This window comes from Spathaspora passalidarum, assembly GCF_000223485.1.
Source record: "Spathaspora passalidarum NRRL Y-27907 unplaced genomic scaffold SPAPAscaffold_3, whole genome shotgun sequence".
Lineage (NCBI taxonomy): Eukaryota > Fungi > Ascomycota > Pichiomycetes > Serinales > Debaryomycetaceae > Spathaspora > Spathaspora passalidarum.
In genome coordinates this window covers 882,210-894,682 of record NW_006767427.1, presented here as the reverse complement: position 1 = coordinate 894,682, position 12,473 = coordinate 882,210, and the positions used below count along the sequence as shown (strand labels likewise).

At 39.5% G+C, this 12,473-nt stretch overlaps 9 protein-coding genes across 9 annotated transcripts; 5 read left to right on the top strand and 4 right to left on the bottom strand. All coding sequences in view use genetic code 12, as the record gives it.

The window, feature by feature from the left end:
* Positions 1-32: 32 nt before the first annotated feature.
* On the top strand, positions 33-891 carry ATP14 (F1F0 ATP synthase subunit h; the record flags this gene model as incomplete). Its single annotated transcript, XM_007374544.1, has 2 exons — positions 33-80; positions 415-891. 2 exons carry the CDS (start codon positions 63-65, stop codon positions 718-720), a joined length of 324 nt encoding a protein of 107 aa, XP_007374606.1.
* A 131-nt stretch (positions 892-1,022) lies between these two features.
* SPAPADRAFT_70999 (uncharacterized protein) lies at positions 1,023-2,711 on the top strand (the record flags this gene model as incomplete). Its single annotated transcript, XM_007374543.1, has 1 exon — positions 1,023-2,711. The coding sequence occupies one exon, from the start codon at positions 1,106-1,108 to the stop codon at positions 2,318-2,320; it is 1,215 nt and encodes a 404-aa protein (XP_007374605.1).
* Positions 2,317-3,486, bottom strand: SPAPADRAFT_50010 (uncharacterized protein; the record flags this gene model as incomplete). The annotated part of the gene is made up of 1 exon (XM_007374542.1): positions 2,317-3,486. The coding sequence occupies one exon, from the start codon at positions 3,484-3,486 to the stop codon at positions 2,317-2,319; it is 1,170 nt and encodes a 389-aa protein (XP_007374604.1).
* A 279-nt stretch (positions 3,487-3,765) lies between these two features.
* On the bottom strand, positions 3,766-4,354 carry SPAPADRAFT_60397 (uncharacterized protein; the record flags this gene model as incomplete). Its single annotated transcript, XM_007374541.1, has 2 exons — positions 3,766-3,880; positions 3,912-4,354. 2 exons carry the CDS (start codon positions 4,352-4,354, stop codon positions 3,766-3,768), a joined length of 558 nt encoding a protein of 185 aa, XP_007374603.1.
* Positions 4,355-4,606: 252 nt separating this feature from the next.
* Positions 4,607-6,895, top strand: CDC46 (MCM DNA helicase complex subunit; the record flags this gene model as incomplete). The annotated part of the gene is made up of 1 exon (XM_007374540.1): positions 4,607-6,895. The coding sequence occupies one exon, from the start codon at positions 4,630-4,632 to the stop codon at positions 6,814-6,816; it is 2,187 nt and encodes a 728-aa protein (XP_007374602.1).
* On the bottom strand, positions 6,866-7,312 carry SMD2 (mRNA splicing protein; the record flags this gene model as incomplete). The annotated part of the gene is made up of 2 exons (XM_007374539.1): positions 6,866-7,222; positions 7,273-7,312. The coding sequence occupies 2 exons, from the start codon at positions 7,275-7,277 to the stop codon at positions 6,889-6,891; spliced, it is 339 nt and encodes a 112-aa protein (XP_007374601.1).
* Positions 7,313-7,374: 62 nt separating this feature from the next.
* Positions 7,375-9,736, bottom strand: SPAPADRAFT_66091 (cleavage polyadenylation factor subunit; the record flags this gene model as incomplete). Its single annotated transcript, XM_007374538.1, has 1 exon — positions 7,375-9,736. One exon carries the CDS (start codon positions 9,698-9,700, stop codon positions 7,412-7,414), a length of 2,289 nt encoding a protein of 762 aa, XP_007374600.1.
* A 186-nt stretch (positions 9,737-9,922) lies between these two features.
* MEC3 (Mec3p) lies at positions 9,923-10,885 on the top strand (the record flags this gene model as incomplete). Its single annotated transcript, XM_007374537.1, has 1 exon — positions 9,923-10,885. The coding sequence occupies one exon, from the start codon at positions 9,923-9,925 to the stop codon at positions 10,883-10,885; it is 963 nt and encodes a 320-aa protein (XP_007374599.1).
* Positions 10,886-11,180: 295 nt separating this feature from the next.
* Positions 11,181-12,443, top strand: SER1 (O-phospho-L-serine:2-oxoglutarate transaminase; the record flags this gene model as incomplete). The annotated part of the gene is made up of 1 exon (XM_007374536.1): positions 11,181-12,443. One exon carries the CDS (start codon positions 11,201-11,203, stop codon positions 12,374-12,376), a length of 1,176 nt encoding a protein of 391 aa, XP_007374598.1.
* Positions 12,444-12,473: the final 30 nt, after the last annotated feature.

The window sequence follows — 12,473 nt, the reverse complement described above, 5'->3', positions numbered from 1 at the left end:
AAACTGAAAAAAATCAAAGTCAACGTTTAGACGTACATTTAAATTAGAAGTGCATAGACAAGATGTTTAGACCTGTTGCTGTATGTATAGACTGAGAGAAATGAAATAGAAATGTCGTAAAGAAGGATTGGTCTGTGAGTGATACATCTAAGAATATGTGAGTCAACATTGGGATATGTATCGAATTTGAGCAACATACTGCTGCTACTACAACCACCACCACTACAGTCAGCGCTCATATAAAAAAACAAGAGATACAACCGATTCAGGAAGACCCATTACCGATTTGACTTGAGAATTAGAATTGAAGATATCTCCTATCGATAGCAATTCCCGGATATATATCTATCCAGACTGCCCCATGGCATAGTACTATGACCCGTTCAGCGAAACAAGCATACTAACTCTTTTTAGCGTTTATCTTCCAGAAGATTATTTTCAATCACTCCAAGAAAATGCAATGCCATTTCCGACTTATACATTGCTGAAATCAAACAATTCAAGCCAAAGGTTTTAACTCAAGCTGAAATTGCCAGTGCTGTCCAAGCTTTCCAACTTCCAGCTAAGCCAGTTGTTCCACAACAAGAAGTCTCTGCTGAAGCTGTCAAGCAATACGAAACCTCTGATGTTGAACTTGCCCACGCTGTTGCAACTGAAGGTGGTGAACCTGTTGCTGAAGACTGGTTTGTCTTTGAAGAAGAACCAGAAGAACACCATTAAACGATATAGAACAGGTATTTTGATTTGTGCATATACATATAGGGAGACAACGATGAATGTATGAATATAACCAAGAAAGTGTTGCCAGTTCTTACGCTTTTTCTATGTATATTGTTATACGTTGTTGAAAGAAGGAGATTGAAGTTTCGTAATATATAAAAGATTTTTATTTGGACATACCATTGTAGTTGTAGGACTAATAAGTACAGCTAGCTTTACTCCAGTTGTTCTTTCTACTATTGTGTTGTAATAAAAACAAGCAACACACCCTTTCTATTTTTTTTTTTTTTTTTTTTTGAAATAACTGCGAATATCTTTACCAACCTTTTGTTTACTTTTTCTCCAGACACACTAACACACAGCATCTAAACCTACACTAATAAGAATGTCACAAGATCTTCCTCCTATAGACATCCAACCGATCCGCAATGCAGCAGAACTTCTCAACTCCATGCTTCTTTCACGAGCACTAATCTCCTCCAAGCTAAAGTTCAACACTATTGACTGGCAAGATCTAATCCTGGACCAACTTTCCACCCATCCCCATTTAAAAGATTTAGAAATCACAGAGAGATTATTCGACAATGATAAAGCTGTGATTAATATCATTCATTCCTTATTGACCACTGTTGATCGGAATCGTGCTAGTTCGAGACAGGCGTACGAGACATTAAGACGAAAGAATAACGAGATTGAAAAGTTGACTAGGCACGTACATGATCTTGAGCGGAAATTGGAAGCCCGTGAACGCCAATTGAACAAGGTTACCACTATTGATCAAACTTCCATGCAGGCGAAGATCAAGGAGTTGAATCAAAAGAATAAACTTCAGGCTCATGATTTGAACAAAGTTAAGAATTGGAGTGTGGAAGTAAAGACCAAATATGAAGTCAAGCTCAAGAAACAAGCATTGGAAATAGAGCAATTAAAGAATAAGTTATTGGAGAAAAAGAATTTAAGTTCGGTAGTGGAGTTTGGAATACCTCGACCATTATCAAGTGATAGTGATTTAAGTGATGTTATCCAGAATAATAAGCCTATTATTGAAAATGGTATAAATACCAATAATTTGGTTGATTTTGATCGTCAAGCTGTCATTGAACATGATTACGCTGACTTAACGTCAAATATGATGAACATTGTGGAAAGTTTAGCCAAAGAGAATTACAAGTTTACCCAGTTCATCCAATCCACCAATGACTATTTCTCCCGGTTGAACCAGGTGTTAGTGGATGATACGAATATAGAAAGAGTGATATCCACTGAAGCACAGGCAATAATACCATATCCTGATGAGATCATAAACATTACCAAAATTACAGACGTCAGTTCCATATCAATCAATGATCAATACAACAACGTTGAAGCAGTTGAAGGCATGATTAAACCAATGATGGAAGAACTATATAATATATACGATAATATTTCCAAACTATACGAAATGATAAAAGATGGTAATATAGGGAGCAATAATAAAGCAGCTATAACACAATATGAAAAAGATTTAGAAATAATGACAGCAAATTGGAAAGATGCCTTGAAAACGGCAGAAAATTGGAAAAACCTTCACCTTCAACATTTGAAAGATAACAAGACTTAATTATCTTCATCTTCTTCAAGCATGTTTTTTAATACCGTGGTTTCTAATGATACTATGTTCAAAGGGAAATCTTTAAGTAATTCAGTTTCAGCAAGTTCAGTGTCTTTCTTGACACACAAACTTAAATCATTGGTGTGAATATTGTAATCCAAATAAGTATTAAGTAAAACACCAGTACAATAGATGCTTGCGTGGTTAGAATCGGTATTATCAATACAAATATCTTGTTTGAATCCGTCAATGGTGCCATCGTCAGTAACTTCAGCAGGTTTAGCAACTTCTGAAACTTTAGCAATTTCACCATAAGTAGAACTGGTAGTTGGTAGTAAGTCAACTGCACTTTTAGTCTTGTTAGCAATTTGAATAGATTTAATTGAACCATCATCTTTATTTTCTCGAACGTAAAATTTAATAATCCGGAGCAAATCACCAGTGTGTAATGAAGCAAATTCATAATCATTTGAGCCGTGGAATGGCTTAACAACCACCACAATTCCGCCCACAGAGATGAAACTGTCCAGGAATGGATCTCTAACTTGTCTAATTGAAAGTTCATTTTCATTCATCCTGGTTTGAATCTCCTTTTGTAACTGTAAAGTTCTCGATAATGAATCATACTGCTCACTAATTTGAGATTGTTGACTTTCACTTGGTCTAGCAATTACTGTTTCCACAACGTCACCTTCTCTTTTAATTAAAAGGGTGGACATACGACGTAAGCGTTGTTCAGTAATTTTGGTTGCAGCGATTCTATCAAAATCATCAAGGATACTTTTGAAATCCAGTGATTCGCCTGAAACTTCACATTGTTGAAGATTGCTTGAGCCATCACTTGGAGCTTCGCCTTGTAGATTGTCCAGAGTAGTCCTTTCTTTAGGGGTGGTTTCTGTAGCACCATCAGATTCCATCGGGAAGCTTTTCAAAGCAATGTTGGATACATCATCAGAATGAAGTGGTCTTTTGCTCAGTTGGTTTTCTAAATCAATATTAGTATCCTTGGTATGGTCCCCTTGTAGCAAATTGATTAAACCAGATCTTAACTTGAAAAGCAAGGGGCCCTCAAAAACACAAGGAATGATAAAGACACCTGCTGTAAAGATGATGAATAAAATCAGAGCAAACGTGAGGCAGATAATCACTAAAATGGCGGTGTTTGATAAAGCCATTGTGTTGTACAGTTTATAATAGTGATAGATACAAAGAAAAGGAGAAGTAAATTGGATGTATGCCTTTGAAGGCGTTGTTGTAAGGGAGTGCTTGCTATTTGGTAAACACATATTTTGGTTGCAAACTTTTTTGCCTGGTTATTTGGTGCGCCAATTTTAGGTGTAACATTTACATAGATTAGCGCAGTAGAATTACTACTACGGGCAATTTTTATTTACATGATTTCTATGTACATGATTTCTATTTACATAATTGCCTGTAAGCTGCCGATGTTACAGCTATCGTACCTCTGTAGTTTGGTTACTACTTAGAAAATAAAGCTCTGTAATGTGCCAAGCAAATTTATATATTTTCTTCAGCCTCAGCTTCTTCCTCCGCTTGCTCTTTCTTTTCCTGTTGTATTTTTTCTTCAAGAAGTCTATACTTCCGCTTAGACTTCTTACTTTTGCTCTGTTTGACCTTTTGAGCTCGCTCTTTCAATACCGCATTTCTACAACTCTCGGGATTTTCCAACTCTTCTAACTTCAACGCCAACAATTCTCTTGCACGTTTCCGATTTTGTTCTTGAGACCGAGAATATTGGCACGTGACAACAATACCAGTAGGTAAATGAGTCAATTGCACCTTGCTATTTGTCTTATTGATCTTTTGTCCCCCAGCTCCGGTTCCTCCTTTGATGAATACTTCTTTGATTTCGTCTTCTTTGACTAGCCATAAAGGTCTTGGTGGCATTTTGTTCTTTTTAGGAATTGTTGAAACCACTGCTGTGGATGTGAGTGGTCGAATAAAAGACCAAGCTGGTCGAACATTTTGAATAGCTTTGAACATCACGTTGGTGATTATTCCAACACCTAGTGGATCAAACATTCAAGATTTATTTGTCACCCCCCTCTTCGTACTTCTCTTCTTTTTTACATGTTATTTGTTTTGCAGATTATAGAAATATGCACATTAAGTGTAACCAGCAAAACGCGATGTAATTAATTTTTTTTTTTCGTCAGTTTTTCCTAATTGGGAATAATAATGAGAATATATCTGGCAGCCAAACACGTCCTGGGTTTATAGTTTTCTCCTTTGATAAATATTTTCGTTTTCTTCTTCACCACTTGTTTTCTTTTTGCTTTAAACAGAGTAACATCAACATGTCTTTTGAAAGAACTGATATCTACAGTGCCCAGGTGTTGCCTGGTGAAGAGCCACAAGACAACTCCTTCAATGAAGTCACCAAGGCATTCAGGTCCTTCATCTTGGAGTTCAGATTAGACACCCAATTCATCTATCGTGATCAATTGAGAGAAAACTTATTGATTAACAACTACTTCTTGAAAGTCGATACAGAACATTTGATTGGATTCAACGAAGAATTGAACAAGAAGTTGACCGATGATCCTACGGAAATGATCCCGTTGTTTGAAAACGCCATTACGGACATCGCCAAGCGTATCGCCTATTTATCCCAAGACGAAGTTCCACAGCATTTCCCAAACTGTCAATTGATCTTATACTCCAACGCTAACAAGATCTCATTGAGAAACTTGGACTCGGAACATATTTCCAAAATTGTTAGAGTTAGCGGGATTGTTATTTCGGCCTCGGTGTTGTCTTCTCGTGCTACCCAAGTTCAATTAATCTGTCGTACTTGTAAGCACACCATGAAAATGAATGTTAAGTCCGGATTTGGCCAAATTCAAGTACCTAAATGCCAATCTCCACATAACGCCGATCCTAACTCAACCCAAGAGAAGTGTCCACCTGACTCTTACGTGATTGCCCATGACAAATCTCACTTTGTTGATCAACAAGTGTTGAAATTGCAAGAGTCTCCAGATATGGTTCCTGTAGGAGAAATGCCAAGACACATCTTGCTACAAGCCGATAGATACTTGACTAACCAAGTTGTTCCCGGTACCAGAGTTACCATCATTGGTATTTATTCCATTTACCAATCCAAACAACGTGCTGGTGGTAGCAGTAGCACTGTTGCTATTCGTAATCCTTACTTGAAAGTATTGGGATACCAAACCGACATTGATAATGGTATTCACGGACAAGGCATCACTTTCAGTGAAGAGGAAGAAGAAGAGTTTTTGAAATTGTCAAGATTGCCTAATTTGTATGAAGTGTTTGCCAATTCTATCGCTCCTTCAATTTACGGAAACCAAGATATCAAGAAAGCCATCACTTGTTTGTTGATGGGTGGTTCCAAGAAGATCTTGCCCGATGGAATGAGATTAAGAGGGGATATCAATGTGTTGTTATTGGGGGATCCAGGTACTGCCAAATCTCAATTATTGAAATTCGTGGAAAAGATCGCCCCAATCTCCGTGTATACCTCTGGTAAAGGATCTTCTGCCGCTGGTTTAACCGCCTCGGTTCAAAGAGATCCACAAACGAGAGATTTCTATTTGGAAGGTGGTGCTATGGTGTTGGCTGATGGAGGGGTTGTTTGTATTGATGAATTCGACAAGATGAGAGATGAAGATAGAGTAGCCATCCACGAAGCTATGGAACAACAAACCATTTCTATTGCCAAAGCTGGTATCACTACTATTTTAAACTCGAGAACTTCGGTTTTGGCTGCTGCTAATCCTATTTTCGGGAGATACGACGAGTTCAAAAGTCCTGGTGAAAACATCGATTTCCAATCCACAATTTTATCGAGATTTGATATGATTTTCATTGTCAAGGATGATCATAACGAAAGCAGAGATATTTCCATTGCTCAACATGTGATGAATGTTCATACTGGTGGTAAAACCCAAGAGCAACAACAAGAAGGAGAAATACCTATTGAGACCATGAAGAGATATATTCAATATGTCAAGTTGAGATGTGCACCAAGATTGAGTGCGGAAGCTTCTGAAAGATTAAGTTCTCATTTCGTGTCGATCAGAAGAAAGTTACAACGTAATGAAACTGAAATGAATGAACGTTCTTCTATTCCAATCACTGTCAGACAATTGGAAGCTATTATTCGTATTACCGAATCATTAGCCAAGATAACGTTGTCGCCAGTTGCTACCGAGGAACACGTTGAAGAAGCAATTAGATTGTTTACTGCATCTACCATGGATGCAGTTGATCAAGGTGTTGGTGCTGGAGGATTCGGTGATCCTGCTCTCAACACTGAGATCAAGAAGGTTGAGCAAGAATTACAAAGAAGATTACCCGTAGGATTCTCGGCTTCTTACAACAGATTAAGACGAGAATTTGTTGATTCGGGAAAGACAAGTGTTGCTGCTTTGGATAAGGCACTTTACATCATGCAAAGACATGAGCGGATCAGATTCAGACACCAAGGGCAGAACGTCTTGCGTATTGCCATATAGGGTTGTTTCCAGTCTTCTTGTTTACTTCTTCACTTGTATAATTTTTTAATATAGATATTTGTTTATTAATACTTACGCCTTTACTATAATTATGACCGAGTCGCCCCGCAAGAACATCTTGGACACGAACCGTTCCTTAGGTGTTGACTTTATTTTCTTTCCCTTGTTGTTCTTGACCGTTTCTGTCCACAACTCTTTCACATTCTCCAATACCAAATTGCAATGTCTATCAAATGCCTTCACTTTGGCAATTAGTTTATGGTTATTACGACAGGATATGACTATAGGTGTGTTGTTATTGACGGCGTTCTGCAAGAGGGACATGGGTCCGTGGGTGAATTCAAACTCTTCTAGCTTTTGAAGTTCCAATTCCGTTAATTCCGAACGGGGACGATCTATATATTCACTAGATGTGTTAGTATGAACATTTTCGACATTGATTGGGCCGGTACTTACCTCATGATGCTATGTTTGGGGGTTTGTTGTTGGGGTTGTTGCTGGTCTATTTTACAACCATCACAAAATACAGTTAGAGATAAAAATTGATGTCGCGAGACATTTTGTACATTACACGACTTTTATTAAACTATGTAAATTACACCTTCTGAAACTGACTTAATGGAGCAGTCAAAGTACATCCTCTTCGTATGACACTCTCCACACGGTCCTTTATGACTTTGGAAGGACATTCCACAGTCAAATTCAAGTAATCTATCTTGGCTACGTGTTTGCCGATTGTGATTGTCGCTTTGTCATTGTCTAAATCCTGCAAACAATCACCGAACTGGGCCCGTAAAAGCGTGGATATTCTCTTGATTCGATCGGCAATCTCTGATTTCGCATGTGCAGACTTGGACTCCGTTTCTTGTTTAACATGGGTGTGGGTTGTGCTCGAGAGCTTGACCGAGGCCGGCGATGAGTCGATAGAGTATAAAATGGCAATGACACTGTCTGCTAGGGAGTCTGCCATTAAATTGTCATTGATCCACTCAACACTGATTTGAAGACCAGGTCCAGTCTTGGTTTTGTCCACAAATATGTCAACGACGTCCATGATCACACATTCCCATTCTTCTTCGTCGTCATTGAGGATGTTTATGTATCCAAACATTTGTTCTAAATGGTATATCATCAACGAAATGTCGGCATGGATTCGCAAGTTCATTTTGGATTTGACGAACGAGGTAGACAATTGAGTGAATTCATGGAGATCTTGTAATTGAAGAAGATTCAAGTCGAAATCTTTGGAAACGAGGACACCAGATAAGAATTGTCCAGTGTGAAGTGTATCTACACCGGCTTCATTCTTGTCACCATCATTTGCATCCACTTCCATCTCCTCTTTAATCTCAACAATCTTTTCATTTTCTGTTTCTATCTTGGTTTCAATTTCCTTCTTCAACATCAGCAATTGTTCTTCGGCCAAAGACCCCAATACTTTAGCAACCTTCAACCCTTTGAATCCAATCTTGACTTCTTCGCAATTCTTGGGATTGAACACCTTGACTTCCTGTTCAGTTCCCTTTCTAGAAGAGTACTTACTCAACAAGGCCGACTTTAATCTACCCATAGGAACAGAGTCTCCATGAACCAAGATAATCTTGGATGGTGACACTTTTTCAATAAACTCCGAATTCTGCTGGAAATCGACATGAGCAGCAAACGAGATCTCTTCAATACCAATACGTCTCGGGATCGTCATTTCCGGATTGTTTACTGATTGGATCGTGTGAGGCTCTTTCAAGAGCTCTTTGGCCATGGTACCTTCCACGGAATAACCAGTTAATATAACAAGATTCTTGGGGTCAGGCGCCCACTTTTCCAATAGCTGACGGGATATACCAGCTTGCAACATCCCTGGGGCGGCAATAACCACTGATGGGCCCATGTCTTGGAATTTGCCCAAGTCTCGAATCGACTTTATGTATTTGAAGTCGAACGGGTTGGACTTGTGGCCCGACGAGGAGGCAGAAAGCCGGATTTTGTCATTCATTATACTCGTGTATGTTTCGTACACTGCCATACACTTTTTTGCTAAACTGGATGCATAGTATACGTTTATATTCTGAAGATCTTCGTTGTTGTTCCAATATTCATCAAGAATCAACAAGAGTTCTTGGGTGTTACCAAGGGCAAAGACGGGTAATAGGACTCTCCCCCCTTTGGTCAATGTAGCATGGATATGGTTTGTTAATTTCTTTTCCAAGTCAGCTTTAGATTCAAGCGTACCGGTACCAAAAGTACTTTCGGAGATCAAAATATCTGGTTTGACAGGAGGGATTTCTGCAGCATGCAAATGTCTATTCTCTTCTCTAGAGTAATCACCCGTGAACAATACTTTTAATCCACCAATTTCAATAAAGTACATACATGCCCCAAGGACATGCCCGGCATGGTATGCAGTGAACTTTATCCCCTCGATCTCCATGGTGGAATGGTAATCAATTGTTTCTATTCGATCAAATGATTTCATGATATCGTCGGCGGTATACAAATTACTAGACTGTCCTTCGCCACCTTCCATTTTAGTTGTTCCTATCGAGGTAACCCTGACAAAATCCTGAAGTAACCACCGATAAATGGCCTTAGTGGCCTGGGTCATAAACACACGTCCCTTGAATGTGGTCTGTTGCATCACATATGGTAACGATGCTGCGTGATCTAGATGGAAATGACTTATGAGGAGGATATCGACTTTGGACAAGTCGTATTCGTCGTAGAACGGGAAGGATGAGTGTCCGGTGAGGGCAGGGTGAATCCCGGCATCAAGCATGATTACTTTATTTTTGTATTCAATAATGTGGCAAGAACGGCCTACTTCGTTACACCCGCCTAGACCAAAGAACTTGAAGCTTTCTTCATTGGAGAATTCTTCTACTGTCATGGAGGAGGAGGTAGTGGTGGTGGTGGTGGTGATGATGATGAGTTTGGCTGGTAGTAAATTCTAATTTCAGTCGTTTTTTTTTGTTTGGCAGTGTCGCGCTAGGGCGAAGGTCTTGCTGCCACTAATTTTAACGCGAGGTCAAACGACAACTGCTTTGTATTTACAGCAAGTGAAGAAGAAGAAGAAGAAGAAGAAGAAGAGCAAAGAGAAACGCATGATCCGATGAAACTCAAACTCAAGACAAAAAACACCGAAACTTTAAAAACTACCCTTTCACTTATAAGTCAACTACGCAAGTATGTTGTCCTAAGATTCACACCATCCCAACTATGTGTGATCCTGGTCAATGGCCAATCACCCAGTCTGGAGCCACAAGTATGGTGTAAGTTTGAAACATCGAGTCTATTCGATGAAATGGAAATCCAGAGTTTGAACGACAACTCAATATTACTAGAAATTAATGTCGATTTACTCTTGCAGACGTTACGCAACTTTGATAAGGCCAATAGTGACGGGCTATTTATTCGTTTACAACGAAAGGATGCCACCGGTGCACAGGGAACAAATGTGAGCAATGGCCGGACGGCGTCACTTGCGTTGTTTTACTCCAATATAAACTTCAACGCTAATGTAATCAACCACACGTTCAAGATACCTGTAAAGATATTGAAGAATACTCAGGATATGAGTCGACTTCAAGAGCCCGGACATTCCAATGTGGGTATGATTATGCGACTACCCAATGAGTTTGTGTCGATGTTTAAACGGTTGGAAAAATTTAGAAAAGCGTCGTTTAACGAGACGGTTACTATTAGGGCCAGTAGGAAAGATCGCGGGTTCTTGGGATTTGTGCTTGAAGAAGAGGGTAAATTTAAAGTTACAATTAGTTGGAATGGGAAGTTGGAAGTGATGAGTGCGGCAGCTACAAATACCGATGGTGATTCGTTGAGAGAAGCCATCAATGCACATTCATCACAAGTGGATAGCACAGATATAGACGAGATGGAAATCACAGTAAAGTTGAAAGATTGGCAACAGGCATCCAAGATAGTAGGAACCTGCCATACTGTTATTCTTTTGATATGTGAACGTGATTGTGTATTGCATTGTTTCTTGGATGATTCAGATGATGCAGACATTGTGTACTACATCAATGGTCTTAGAATAAGGAACCCGTTGGACTGATGTTTGGAGTGGCTGTTGGAGTGGCTATTGGAGTGGCTGTTGGAGTGGCTGTTGGGCTGGCTGTTGGGCTGGCTGTTGGACTGATCGTTGAACTAACCATCGTCCAACCATCGTCCAACCATCGTCCAACCATCGGACTAAGCTGGTGCCAATTTGGTGCTAATTTTACAGAGTCAATTGCGCCATAGCCCGCGCGAAAAAAATTAAAATTGAGTCATCGGTGGTAGATTGTCCCCGTCCCGTGCTAGAAAATCGTAATCTGAAATTTTAGATCTTCTTACTATTATTTTACTTTACTACACAACCACAACCACAATGTCTAGAACTTTAGAACGTGAAGAACCAAACTATTTCGGTGCTGGTCCTGCATTGTTACCAACATCAGTGTTACAACAAGCTGCTTACGATTTAATCACTTATGAAGGTGACAATATCGGGATTGGTGAAATCTCTCACCGTTCCAAACCAGCCATTAAAGTCATTGACGACACCAAAGCTAACTTGACCAAATTGTACAATATCCCTGACACCCATGAAGTCTTCTTCATGCAAGGTGGTGGTACCACCGGATTCTCGTCAATCGCCTACAACTTGTTTGCCAACTATGCCCACAAAACTGGCAAGAAAGGAAAGGCTGCATACGCAGTTACCGGGTCATGGTCCAAGAAATCAGCCGAAGAAGCTGAGAGATTGGGATTTGACGTTGATATCGTTGTCAACACAAAGAGTGAAAAGTATGGTACTATCCCACCATACTCTGAATGGAAGCCAATTGACAAGGACACCGCTTATTTGTACGTCTGTGACAATGAAACTGTTCATGGTGTTGAATTCAAGGATATCCCTGGCCCTGATTACTTATCCGAAGGCGTTGAATTAGTTGCCGATATGTCTTCCAACATCTTATCCAAGCAGATTGACGTTGGCAAATATGGGTTAATCATGGCTGGTGCTCAAAAAAACATTGGGTTAGCTGGGTTGACCATTTACATCATCAAGAAGTCGTTATTGGAACAAGCCTCCGATGAAACTTTAAGACAATTAAACATTCCAATTGTCCCAATTGCATTCCATTACCCAACTGTAGTCAAGAACAATTCTGCCTACAACACCATCCCAATCTTCACCTGTCATATTTTGAAGCTTGTCACTGACAAGTTGATTGAACAAGGTGGTGTACCAGCCATTGAGAAGATCAACCAGGAAAAAGCCAAGATCTTGTACGAGGCCTTGCAGGCATATCCTGATCTCTACAGCTTGCCTGTGACTAACCCTAAAGTGAGATCAAACATGAATGTTGTGTTTAGACTTCCAAATGAAGAATTGGAAGCCAAGTTCATTAAGCAAGCGGGTGAAAAGAAGTTGGCTGGGTTGAAGGGACATCGTTCTGTTGGTGGTATGAGAGCTTCTATTTACAATGCTGTTACTCTTGATAGTGTCAAGTTGTTGGTTGAGTTTGTCAATGATTTTGCCAAGGCAAACTCTGCGTAGTTTATATATACTTTTATTCCTAGTTTATTCGTAGTTTATTCACAGTAATACATTTTATATACCTCAGTTTCTGGTTCGCAGTAATTCGCAGTGAAAA